Here is a 13,010-nt window from a genome sequence, read left to right as displayed (position 1 = left end):
GGGGGCTCTGGAAAAAGGCCGCCAGGACTGATGGGGCCACAACTCCCCATCACTTTTGGACTTCCCTAGGCAGCTGAGGAAAGCAAGGGACCCGAGTCAGGCTGGGATTGAGTGGAGTGGCCTGCCCCAGCTCTCCAGGTGGCCCCTGAAGGACTGCCAGACTGACCCCTCAGCTGGCTGTCCTAAGCTGTCCTCACCAGCCCCTTCGTGCCCAGGCTGGCTCAAAAGGCCTCCGACTGGTCCTCAGCTCACCTTCTGAGGAGAAGGAGCTTCATCTTGGGAAATGCAGCCAGCTCGAGGACATGCAGAAGAAAAGGTAGCTTACACCAAGCGTCAGCACAAATGACTTTTATTGACAGCCTGTGAATGATGACCATTTGCATGTTTATGTGTGTTACATGAATCAGTTCTTCCAGTCTCCCCAATCAGCAGACAAGCTGCCAGATTCAGTGCAGAGGAAATGCTTCTCCTCAACCTGGCTACCCTCCCTAATGCACCAAATACCAACTGCAGCAGATCGATTGGCAGCCCCCAGGAGGGAGGCAGGAAGCGGCCGTAGGAGGCAGCCTTTAACAGGAGGCTCCCAGTGGATGTTTGGCGGTACAAGGAAGGGAGAGAGGGAGTGGGGGAACAGCCAGGCCTGGCTTGTCCAGGTCACTGCAACCTGGCCTCCTCCCTAAAGGCCAGCTGTAGCCAGGCACAGAAGGAAGGCAAGGTGATGGTTTGTGTGCAGATGGACAGACGGGCAGAGGAATGCAACACAGCCCGAGCACGTCTGGGTGGGGGAAGCTGCAGCCCAGGCGGTGGCTCAGAAATTCTTTCGGCAGCTGCAGCCTCGCTGACCTGCTCCCACAAAGGTCTCATCTTTGGCAGGAAGCCTGTCAGGGGTCCCCCCCCCACGTAGAATATGCTGGGTGGGCGGTTCCTTCCATCTGCCACTGCTCAGGGACCTTCTCCCCTCCCCCAAAGAGGGGTGGTCAGAGTTTCATTGCTTCAAGTGGATTTGGTGGCCATTCAAGTCCCTGAACACGGGTCGGTGGCTAACAGATCCAGGAAAAGGATCCTTTTTCTCTCATCACCCTGTTCCTGGTTTGCTGGCTGCCCTCAGGATGAACCTAAAGACCCCTCCTCGTGGAGAGCTACATCCAGCACCTCCCAAGGGTACAAGTCAGACTTAAGGAGCCAGCAGTGGGCCTGGCCTGGGGGCATATCAAGGAGCGACTCCAGAGAACCAAGGAGCAGGAAGACGGGGGGAAGGCTGGAAGGGGCGGTCACCCAACCAGACCTTGGCTGAAGCCTCTGTTCAGCCAGGGGGGTTCAAGCAGAAGTAAATATCAGTAGGAATAGAAATATTATTACAGTAGAAAGAAATACTCCATGCTTAGCTTTGTAACCAAAGAGGCTCTGGAAAAAAAAATGTACAAAAATAGATCAAGGTTTTCAGGATGTCAGCCCCTCCCTCCACCTTTGGCCGATCGGCCACTGATGACGGCCACTGCTGGCCAAGACCAGCTGCTGCAAATGGCACGAGGGGGTCTCCCTGCCTCCAGCAGATCCAAACATGTCTCTGGAACACATGCAGAAGAAGATCTACAGATCCCAAACAGTGAAGCCTGCCCCTGGATCCCCGTGGATGGAGGATCTCAGAGCAAGAGCTACAGGATTTATCTCCAACAGCAACTTAGGAAAAAACTACGCCTTGCCAGCCGCCTCTCTCCTCCTTACTTAACCAGGCCAACAATCCCTCCAGCCAGAAGTGGCTCAGCCTTCAGCATCGGCACTGGGCTGCAGCCCCACAGGTGGGCCCCTGAACCTTCCCTGCCACGGGTCAGAGTCTGTGCAAGCCCCAGGGTGCCCCCCAGCCAGACGGCCTTGTTCCCAGGAGGGTGCAGAAGGAGAGGAGCCTTTTCCTGGCCCTGCCCCACAGCAGCCCTCTGGCTTCAGACCCACTCCTGCAGGGACCGCTTGCAGTAGAGCAGCATGTGGGGCCGGCCCTTCCGCTGCAGCTGCACAATGACATAGACCAGGCCCAGGACGCAGAGCAGCAGAAACAGCAGCACCACCGCCATGACGACGCTCACCGTCAGCGGGTAATCATTGATGTGCACCACAATGTCCACGTCCCCACCCCCCTCTTCCCCACGCCCCCCCCTCTCCTTCTCCACCACAGACTCCTCCTCTTCCTCTGGGCCTGGGTGGGGGATTGCAGCGCCTTCCTCCGTTTCCTTGTCCTGCCGGGGCTGGAAGGGGGGCCTTCCCATGTCAGGCCAGCGATGGCCGGGATCTGGCTCCACAGCCACCTCCTCCTGGCAGCCCATGAAGTCCTGCAGGATGGACTTGGGGTAGCCGGGCTCCGTTTTCAGCCGCTCGTTGTCAAACTTCCAGTACAACCTGCCCTTATAGAAATATGTGTAGGCTGGAAGACAGCAGGAGGGCAATTGGTCAGGAAGGCCCCCAAGCCCCCACCCCCCCCACCCCCACTGCAGCTGCAAGGCTCTTGGGGCTCTGTGGGGTGCACTACTCTGCACAAACAATCCCCTGGACTGAATGTATTTCGCAAAGCACGGCTGTTCAGATCCACCCCGACTTCTGGAAAGGCTGTTCTACGAGTGGCTTCAGCAGCGCCTTTGCCCTTGAGAGGAAAGGCAGCAGGAGGAGGGGGAGGGGGGCAGCGGGACAAGGCAGGGAGGCAAGCAGTGGTGCCGGGTTTGGAGGCCTCCATCGGCTGTGTTCACCAAGGTGCAGCCAAGACAGAAGGACCACCGCCTACATTGGGCCAACATGTGACACCTGACTGCTATCAAACCGAGTTACTTTTCTCTGGCTTAAGGGTTCTGGACATGGAGATGAGTGCAATTCGCTCACAGACCCTGGAACTGCAGGAGATCTGAAGGAGGTCAAGTGGCACAAACCAGCCCAAATGGATGATAGTTCTAATAAAGCTGAGCCTAATTTATGTAGAGCGGGCATGAAGCAAATGCTCGTTTTTTCAAGAACGAATTGATGTTGCACCGATTACCTCCAATTCTTTGGTAATGCTTCATCTGTCCCTCTGGAGTTTCTCCCTTGCCCAGCCTCCCGGTCTGGCCCAGGGTGACCTTCCCATCTGCAGTCATTTGCCTCCCCCTCTCCCTGCCATTTTCCAGGCCGGCTTGTTCTACTTACCAGCATCGGGGCTGAGGAAGGCACCCCTGGGGGCAGCAGGGACCCCCGCCCAAACGCTGACCTTCCTTGGGTAGCCATGGCCCACGGAGCTCCCATCCTCGTTAAAGCGCCAGTACCTGCAGAGGAAAGGGCCCACCATGAAGGGAAGCCCACTGAGGAAGAGGAGGCCGCTGTGCCACCCATGACCCACCTGTCTCCTTGGAAGAAGAACGTGTGTCCCGTGGGCTCCCACCACACGGCAGCATCCACTCTGTTGTGAGGAAGGCCCAGCCCGTAGCTGCTCAGGGGCTGCGGGTAGCCAGGTTCTAGGTTTGCCTCTCGGAAGAGCCAGTACTGACCGCCTGAAGGAAGGACAGGCAGGGAAATCAGGCCAGCCCAAGAGAGGGCATCTGCCCACCCCCACCCCCAGGAACTATGCGCCAGGGAGGTTTCTGTGGGGGGGGGGAGCCCCCGCAGCCTCTGCAATGCGAAAGAGAACCCCAACCTCTCTGATGGACGGGGTGATGGTGGCGGCTGAAATGCCTCCTGTGGCCCCGGCCACTTTGTGCTGATAAAGAGACAGTTTACATGCCTTGCTCTTCCTCCTTTTTTCCATGGCGTCCTTTCTTTCTTAATCAGCTCTATCCTACATAAGTGCTTTACTTTAAGAATACCTGTCATCCACCAAGTCCCAGCAGCAGTTAGCAAAGGGAGTCTGTTGCCTTGTATTAGGATTTCAGGTTCATCCCAGCTGTCTGTCTGTCACGGAGGCTAGGACTGGGAGAAGTTCCCAGGTTCTCTCTGGCCTGCCAGCTCCCAGGCACCACCTAGACATTGGGACTTTCACCTTGGTCAGGTGTGGCCTGGCAAGCTTTGCCTCCTCCAAAAGAGTTTAGCATGGACAGCCAGAAGGGCCACGATTGAGGACACAGCCAAAGCCACCTCCAGCTTGTGCTACTGAAGGCAGGAGGCCGTCTAGTGCCCATGAACAAGGCGGGGCCCTTGCGCTATCTAGCCCCAGAGGGACCGTCTGATCAATGGCCCAGAAAGGCGGCTCTGAAGCTGGAATCGGGAGAAGAAACCTCTGCCCATTTTTCTGACCAGGCCCGGCCAAACCTCTGCTTTCCCCCCCTGCCCCCGGCTGCAGCTCCTCACCTTTAAAGAAGGCAAATCGTCCGTCCTGCCTCTCGTAGGCGGCATCGATATTCCCAGGAAGTCCCCTCCAAAAGTACCCGATGGGCATGGGGTAGTTGTCCAGCACCCGATTATGCCGGACCCTCCAGAACCAGCGGCCCTGAAAAGAAGCAAGCAACCACTGACTTGAGAAGGACACAATTGTGCATCCGTTGGGCTTTCTCCAGAGGAGAAAGACGTCTTGAGATGGCATTAGGAGACAAGAATTCTTAAAATAAAAAACAACGGAGAATGTAACCCTGGAAGCAGCAAAGCCCAGCCCTCCTTCCGCCTCCTGCTCAGCCCAAACACCGGCGAGGTGGCCACTTTCCCCCTACAGCAGTGCAATCCAAGCAGGGCTGCCCCTCCTCCAGAACCAATGGCTCCATCCACCCCCATCCTGGTGAGCAGACAAAAGGCCGAAGACTCCAGTCACTCAAAACGCAAAGCAGAAAACCTGCACTCTGCAAAAGGGCCACAGAAATCCCAGTGGAGCAATTTGTTTTCCTAATGTGGCAGAAATCCTTTCCAACCTTGCCAGAGAGGCAAAAAAAGTAAGGGGGGCCCAGAGCTATGGTGACAAACCCCTCCCCAAGAGACACTGGACCAGGGATCCTCCTGACCAGTGGCTCTCGGCCAAGGGGGTCCTCTGGATCGGGGCCTTTCTGCAGGGAAGAGAAGGGCCCCCACACAGCCTGTCTTCATCCCAGCGATCTCAAATCTTTTCCAGCTGAAGCAGTTCCAGAGAATTCATTACTAGCAGATGTGATGATGGCCACAGATTTGATTGGCCTTCAAAAAGAGCTGGGCAGGTTTTTGATTGGTCAAGAATTGATGGACTTGAATCTCAATGTCACTGCTGAATGAATGTCCACCAGAAGAGGTGAGAGGGGGTTACGTCTTTTCCTTGCAGGTACCCAAGAAAACTGGTTGGTGACTGTGAGGGACAAAGGCTGGGCCTCAGGCCTGACCAGCCTTCTTCAGCTGGCATTTGAGATGGCATCATTTGGGGCCAGGAACCAGGCAAGCAAATACCGGCTCCTGCACAGGAAGCCAAAGCGAGCCTGTCTGTGCTCTTGAGAAAGGGCCAGAACTTGGCTCTGCAGTGCCGAGGGGGCAATCTGTTCGCTGAAGCCCAGGCAAGCCCTCCATTTCAGGACAAACTGCCCAGTTGGCAGAACTGCCAGGATTCCCCACCACAGAAGTCACCCCTCCCCCCCGAAACCTTCATGAGAAGCAAAGCAAAGAGGAGCACCTTGAAGACAAACATCTCTCCACGCAGAACAGTCACTGTGTCAAAGTCGCCATCGCAGATGTTGGGCTCAAGCTGGTCAGGGGGGCCAGGCTGGGGGGGGCGGTTTGGCTTGTCTGGGGGCTTCTGGTCTGGCTTCCGGGGTACCACAGTCGGCAGGGATTTGGTGGGCTGCTGCCCTGGCATCCCTGGGGGGGAAAGGAAAGACCAGCACACAGATCACCGGGGGTGGGAGAGGGAGGCTTCCTCTGGGCCGGAGCCCATTTGCTTTTAAATGTTGGCCTCTTTACGGTTTATGCTATGCTGAGAATGGCTCTCAGTATTCATATATTACTTTAGGTTAACAAGGACTGGTAGTTTTTAAAATGATTTACAATTATTTACACTCATAATTAATGAAACATTGAGAAATTTAACCTACCTCTATGATGTATATGAAGTGTATATACATGTTTGCCTGCTATGTTTTCTTTTTTCCTTTCTTTCTCCTTTTTCTTAGAAATGCTTAATAAAAAGTGCAACATAACAAACTTTGCCCTCCGAAGGCCACAGGCAGCCTGGCCACTGAATGCCTAGACCAAGCTTGCAAAGTTTCCTTTAAAGATTGCTAATGATAGAAAGAAAAAAAAAAATCCTAGGATTTGAATGTTTTTGAAAACCTGAGGCTGAAACGGGTAGTTGAGCCCAGCTGGTTAGGGGGTTCTGGAGACTTAGAAGGAATGCCAGGAAGGCCTAATGTAGCCCAAGAGGCAAAGGTTGCCCACAAAGAGAAATAAACTTTTGTTTACAGTCAACTCACTCTCCTTCCAGCAGGAACGTACCCAAATTATGCCCAGGGAGGAGCGCTGCCAATGGAACAAACCAGTGGCTGCCATGGGATGCCCTTTGGCTGTTTTCAAATATAGACCAAATCTCAAACGGAGCACTTATCCACCACCAAAAGTAAATATTGTCGCCCTCTGACCTATCCTTTCCCCCTCCAACGGAAGAGAGTCTCTGAGGCTCATGGTTGAACTGTGGAGCCCTTGGTGCTCTCGGAGCTTGGCAGATGCCTTGCAGGCGTTTTTATTTATTTATTTATTTTATTAGTTCGATTTATATGCCGCCCTTCTCCGGAGACTCAGGGCGGAGATGTCTTAAGCAATAGCCTTCATACTTTTGTATATTCCTGCTTAGTGGGGCTTTGCCCCCCCCCCCAAGCGGTGTTCTTTTTATACAAAGTCAACTTATTGCCCCCACAATCCGGGTCCTCATTTTACCTACCTCGGAAGGATGGAAGGCTGAGTCAACCTTGAGCCTGGTGAGATTTGAACTCGTGGTAATTGCAGGCAGCTGGTGCTACTTAACAGCACTTTAGTCTGCTGCGCCACCAAGGCTCTTATTTTACCCCTCACCAGGCCAGATGCCAGGCAGTTCTCGAGATAGAATGGTAAATATCATGAAGACGGTTGCAAAGATCATCATCTCCACTTGGTCACTGCTGATCAGGAGATGAAGAAGGAAATAGCGTCCCACTCATGTAGCATCTTCAGATACCTGCCATGCAGTTTTTAATATTTATCCTGCATCCCTCTTTTTTTTAAGCCTGAACCCACAGATACACCCAGAATATCACTCGGTTGCCACTTACCATACAGCTGCTGGATGCCCCGAAGGTCATCTTCTGGCAACCTGAAGTTGTCTGTGTCCATCCACTGGTAGAAGGGAGCCATGATGGCACTGGGGTTGCTGGAGTGCTCCAGGCCTAAGGAATGGCCCAGCTCATGGAGGGCCACCAGGAAGAGATTGTTCCCTGTAGGTAACAGCAAAGCCTGAAGGCCTCCAAATTCTGCACCCCACTGACCCACACCTGCCCAGTTACAGGGGGCCCTTTGCACTTGAAGAGGAACATCCAGGGCGAACAAAGAACACCTGGGCCTCCAGTCAGAGGCCACCTGGGCCAGCAGCTGGCTTCAGGGAAGGAAGAGGAGCCCGCTGGTATAGATGGAAGAGATACATTGTCAAGCAAAGAAGAAAATAGAAACTCAGGACGCTTCACCAGCTGAATCTAGACAGGTGTTCTCTTAAGACTGAATAAGTGGGAATCACTTGGGAAGTGCCATCTGGTTGGGCAGGCTGAGGCCCACACAGGTTTCCTATTCCCCTTTCTTCCTCCTGTCAGCCCTTCCAAGGTAGACCAGAGTAAGAAAGCAAGGCCATCCAGGATTCTTTTACTGTAAAGCCATAGAAATAGAATTCTGCATGTCTGCATGGGCTTCTCCCTTCCCTCACGGAAACTAAGGAGGGAGTTGTCTGACTACTCAACCTAGTTTCTTGGAACAGGCTCAACCCCCACTTATCCCCGTTGCCTTAGTGGTGGCTCCTCCTGTCAAGGGAGGCCCCCCTCTCTCCCTTCTAACTTTCTCCTTACCCAACATGTCTCTGTTGTCCAGTGTCCAGGGCTCATCCAAGTCAAAATGAGCATCTCCTCCCATTCCAGGACCAGGGAAATAGGCATGTGCCAGAAAGCCCCCCGTGCCGTCAAAGGGGGAACTGTCCCCGTGGAACCCGGAGGCAAAGAGCACCATGATGTCTGCCTCTGCTCTCCTCTTCTGTCTGATTTCATTGTAGGGGACCTCCTGGAAGATCAGCGGGGTCACTTGGTCCCACACATGGATAGCCTGGCGAATGGCGTTGTAGGAATGGAAGAACCCCAGTTTCTCCGTATAGTTCTGGATGCTGCCAAAAAAGAACAGGGGGTGGGTAGGAAACCCAGAGAAATCTTACTGCCTTTGGTTAGGAAGTCCTCCAGCGAGCCTCCCCTCCTGCAAATGTCCCTCCATCTCTCAGTTCCCCATGCTTCAGTAGCTGGGCTGCAAGCCCCCCCCCTGCTCCCCAAGCTTTCTGAAAGGGAGATGCAAGAGAACAGCAGTCACAACTGCAGCTTCCAGCAAAGGTGAAGAGTAGTCCTGTGGCAGAAGAGCGGCTGAGGACAGTGCTGAGCTCCAGAGAAGGCAGAGAGCGGAGAGTGCCTTGAATCACCACTTTTTATCCACAGGCCTCACCTTTGTTGCTTGGTTTTTCCGCCACTGAACCTCAGTACAGGTCTAATACATCACAGCTGCCACCTCTCTGACCAGGGTATGGGGGCATCTGATGAGGTGGGCCATTTCCCACGAAGGCCACAAAATCTGCTCAGCATTTAGAGTCTTAAGAGAATCTATAGGAAGAATGTTTCTTCCAGGGACTCCAGACACCGCTGCTATGCCAAGCATCTGGAAAATCAGCAGGGACCAAACCTGTGACTGTACAATCAACATAATTCAGGTGCACCTCGGACAATTCAAATTCAAAAGGCAAGAATAAATCTGTAGGTGAAGGTAAGATTCCTAATCTTCAAAGACCTTACTTTGTTCTCCTGGCAACAAAGAAATGTCCCTGTTGGTCTTGGAAATTTTCAAGCAATGACCCCAACCAAGAATTGGCCTTCTGAAGTGCATGTTTGGCTCCTCTCCTCATCCCTGCCTCCAGCCCTTCCTCTCCGTCTTTGTAACCCTCTTTGACAAAATCATCTGAGCCTTGCAACCATCAGATCCTGGCATGGAGCAAATGTATGTGAACCTCTTCTCACTCAGCATTTAAAGAGCTGCAACTGAGCGGTGGTCTACAGCAGCCCCTGCCTCCCAGTAGCTCCGCTTCAGGCCTCAACAGCTGGACATACCTGAAAGTCAGGTGCATCTGGTTCCACCTCCGTCCAGTCAGTGCGTATCGCTTCCGTCGCATGTTAGCTTTGACCTGAGCCCCAATTTTGTCAGGGACTCCACACCGGGGACGCTTCATCCACCTACAAGTTACAATAATCAGGGAAGAGAAGACAAGCAGCAAAAAGGCAAACCCGAAGATCTTCCTCGCTGGACTTTTAAGCCTGCTGACATTTCTAGAAAGTAACAGGAGAACTGAAAGAACGCAGAACAAAACCATCCTGAGGTTCACCTTTGACCTCAGGCCTCCCTCCTTACTCTGGGCCTGCCCTTGGTCGTAATGGTCATTCTACAGCAGGTGGCAGCCCAGCCATTCCCCACTTCTGCACTCTCCTGGGATTTGCCAGAGAAGTTTGGGGGAGCCAGGATCTCACTAGTGCAAATACACTGACGATGTCTCTTCGAATGGTGTCGAAACGTCTGCAACCAAATTGCCAAGCTTGGAGCTCAAACCAACAGTCTAATCTCGTAATCTCTGCATGCCCAAAGGGCCCAGGAGGGGTTGCTCTCCCTGGGAAACACCTTCCTTGCCAGAAAACTGCCTTGATTGCAAGCAGCCCTTGAAGGGAAATGTCGTCGTTCCATTCAGCTGGGAGAAGTCGAGGGAATAGAGCCCTGCTTGGCCTTTCATAGAATCATAGGACCGAAAGGGGCCTTGGGGTCTTCTAGTCCAACGAGAAAGAGAAGGCCTCACACTCGGTGGTTGCCTCACAGAGGGACAAGGGCAGCCTGGCTGTCTGAACAGGGACAGGAAAAGAGTTTCAAATCCTGTAATCCTGCTTGTTCTTGGCTGGACCATCTTAACTTATGTCCTCTCTTCAGAAACTTTGATAGAGATGTCGCACATTTTATAATAATTTGCAAAGTTCAGAAAACACTGGACATCTGTCCTATTTCTAGATGGCTGCCATGAGAACACGGACTATACTTTTATAGCCCTTCTGTAGAGATCTGGTAACCCACAGTCCAACTCAGGAAAATCAACAGCAGTTTTCCCATCATAAAAAGTTTGTGTCTGCAAGGTTTCTCAAAGACGTTTGAGGCTTGTACAAAGATCAGATTTCTGAAAAAAATGAGCATGTGCTCCAATTGTACCACTACACATTTGTCCAAAACATCAGAAAATATTTTGATAAATCTGCAACAAAACTGGAGATGTTAACCAAACCATACAGCATTATGAGCCCTGGTGGCACAGTGGTGAGAATGCAGTAGTGCAGCCTACTTCTGCTGACTGCCGGCTGATTGCAATTTGGCAGTTCGAGTCTCACCAGGCTCAAGGTTGATTCAGCCTTCTGTCCTTCCGAAGTTAGTAAAATGAGGAGCCAGACTGTTGGGGGCAAGAGGCTGACTCTGTAAACCGCTTAGAGAGGACTATAAAGCACTGTGAAGCGGTATATGTCTTAAGTGCTATTGCTATTGCTGTATATATTTGATAAATCTGATAGGCAATTGAATATTCATGTTCCTCCTTTCATTTTGATCAAATTGTTAGCCCCTTTGAAGTCCAAATTTCTGACTATGCATGTCCTTTAAAGATGGTCTATTGGGTCTAAGATAACAGGTGATGGTCCCTAACAATCATGAGTTCAAAACCTTAAAATTATGAACAAGCCTCAAAAAAGAGTTACCTTAAAAAAATGCTGGTGAGGATAAAGGACGAATGACTCTTGTTTACAAATTGTCCCCTGGAATGTTATCTGAAGTGACTAGCATGAGCTTTTTAGCCAGGATCCAGGCTGCAGGCTTCAAGATGACGATGGTCCCATTGTATGTCAGATGAAGAGGCAACTCGTTGCTTCCCATCCTCTAAAGCTTCTGCCAACTGTGTAATTTTCAAATAAGGAAGGGGACCAAGAGAGCTGAGTAACGGTGGGAGAAGGGTGAGCACGTGAAGCTTACAAATGGTGCAGTGACATTTTTGGGACAGAAAAGCCACCTTCCTTCTCTTCCAACCAGCCATCTATGCTGGTGCAGCTCTTCCCAATGTCTCACCAACTTGGCTGGCCAGGAAACTTCATCAGAGCCAAATCCTTCTGCTCACAACTGGGGCAAGGAAGTGAACATCTGCTAGGAATTCAGGAGTTGTGTGCCTACCTTGACTCAAGCTGCCAGATTTGCCGCTGTGCCCCTGCCCGCTTTGATATCCCAGAAGGAGCCTGGCTTCAGGGAGGGCAAAGCTCTTTCTTCCTTTTGGCCTCTTACCGCAGGTGCTTCTTTCCACCGGCATCTCCACCCCCCCCCACCCCCACCCCACCCCCACCCCCACCCCCGGGAGATCCCGGCTCCTCCAAACTTCTCTGGCAAATCCCAGGAAAGGGCAGAAGCGGGGAGGGGAGGGCTGGGCTGCTGCCGGCAGGGCGGGACCGACGGGGCGCCGGGAGAGCTGCTCTCGCTGCTGCGGGGCCACAAAGCGACCAGTGGGCAGCAGGTGCCCGGAGGGCCCCCCAGGGTCAAGGGGAGCGGGGGGGGCAGCGGAGCCCACGGGCTCTTCGGGGGAAACTCCGCGGGGAAGCGCAGAGCCCAGAAGCCGCCCTGCCTGCCTGCCTGCCTGCCTGCCTGCCGGCCTCCTTCCGCCTCTTGGACCCGCGCAAGCAGCCCGAGGCTCCGACGGGAAGGCAGGAGCGCAGCGCCCCCTCCCCTCCCCCGGCTGAGCCCGACTTCCGAGCGGGGCCTTCGGGCCACCTGTCGCTCCATCCCGGGGAGGCTTTGCGGATCGAGGGACGCGGCTTCCCCGTTCCCCCCGCCGGGCCTTTCCGCGCTTCCGAAGCCCCCGCCGCCGGGACCCCCCTCTCCCCCCCAGCCGGGGAAGGCGGCGCGGGGCCGGCACTCACGCTCGCGTCTCCTGGTCCAGCAGGCCGGTGACGGGGATGCCGTAGAAGGCCTGCATCTCGGCCAGGGCGGCCGCCAGGCTCCGGGCGGCGCGGAGGGTGGAGGGCTGCCGGGGGGCGGCGGGCAGGTAGCCGTAGGAGCGCAGCCAGGCCTGCAAGGCAGCGAGAGTTGCGCCCGGGGCCGCCCACGGCAGCGGCAGGTGCGGCGGGCACGAAAGCCGCTGGGACCGCCGCCCCCGCCCGCCCGCCCCGACCCGCACCCACCTCGGCCTCCGCCTCGCTCTGCACCGGCGCCGCCGAGCCCCGCGGGACCAGCAGCGGCAGCAGCAGCAGGAGCGGCAGCAACCGGGCCCCGCCGCCCATGCTGGTGCTGGCTGGCTGGCTGGCTGGCTGGGCCGTCCCCGCCGCGGCCTTCTGGGCTGGCGCCGGGCTCGGTCCCGCGGCCGCCCCGCCCGCCCCCTGAGCCGCCGCCGCCGCCAAGCACCGCCCGCTGCGCCCCTGGCCGGGCCGGGCTCTCGGCGGGCGCGGACGGGGCTGCCGCCTAACGGCCAGCCGGGGCGCGGCGGGCTGGAGGAGGCCGCATTGATCGAGGTCCGCCGATGAAGCGCCTCTGGGAGGGAGCCGCGTCCGAGGGGGGCCGGCCCTCCTTTTGCCCCGCCAGAGCCGCAACCCTCAACCCTCTTGCGAACCGGAGGCGGCCTTGGCAGCCCAAATACGGGAACGGGAGGCGCTTCAAGAGCTTCTACTTAATTCAGTGCCAATGCAAAAACAAAACCTCAAAATACGGTTGAAGAGCACCGGGACCACAACCCTTCCAAGCGCATCTGACACCAATGTTTGGCCTTTCCTCCTCTCAGCCTCCTCGTTTGC

The 13,010-nt window shown here is 54.8% G+C and overlaps 1 protein-coding gene across 2 annotated transcripts; it reads right to left on the bottom strand.

Annotated features, from left to right (window-relative positions):
- Window positions 1-333: 333 nt before the first annotated feature.
- Window positions 334-12,738, bottom strand: MMP15 (matrix metallopeptidase 15). Of its 2 annotated transcripts, none has more exons than XM_034425596.3 (10): window positions 12,405-12,738; window positions 12,144-12,292; window positions 9,270-9,392; window positions 7,980-8,287; window positions 7,200-7,361; window positions 5,573-5,757; window positions 4,300-4,438; window positions 3,356-3,506; window positions 3,166-3,281; window positions 334-2,416 (listed from the first exon to the last, which is right to left on the bottom strand). In XM_034425596.3, exons 1-10 carry the CDS (start codon window positions 12,501-12,503, stop codon window positions 1,941-1,943), a joined length of 1,908 nt encoding a protein of 635 aa, XP_034281487.2. In that variant the 5' UTR covers window positions 12,504-12,738; the 3' UTR covers window positions 334-1,940. The 2 variants fall into 2 exon arrangements, with proteins under 2 accessions (XP_034281487.2, XP_087733287.1); XM_087877161.1 differs by lacking the exons at window positions 12,144-12,292; window positions 12,405-12,738 and adding exons at window positions 10,941-11,134; window positions 11,407-11,887.
- Window positions 12,739-13,010: the final 272 nt, after the last annotated feature.

This window comes from Pantherophis guttatus, chromosome 11 (assembly GCF_059756535.1).
Source record: "Pantherophis guttatus breed Tessera chromosome 11, ASM5975653v1, whole genome shotgun sequence".
NCBI lineage: Eukaryota > Metazoa > Chordata > Lepidosauria > Squamata > Colubridae > Pantherophis > Pantherophis guttatus.
Note: the sequence above shows the minus strand (reverse complement) of the source record. Positions and strands in the feature narration are given on the sequence as shown.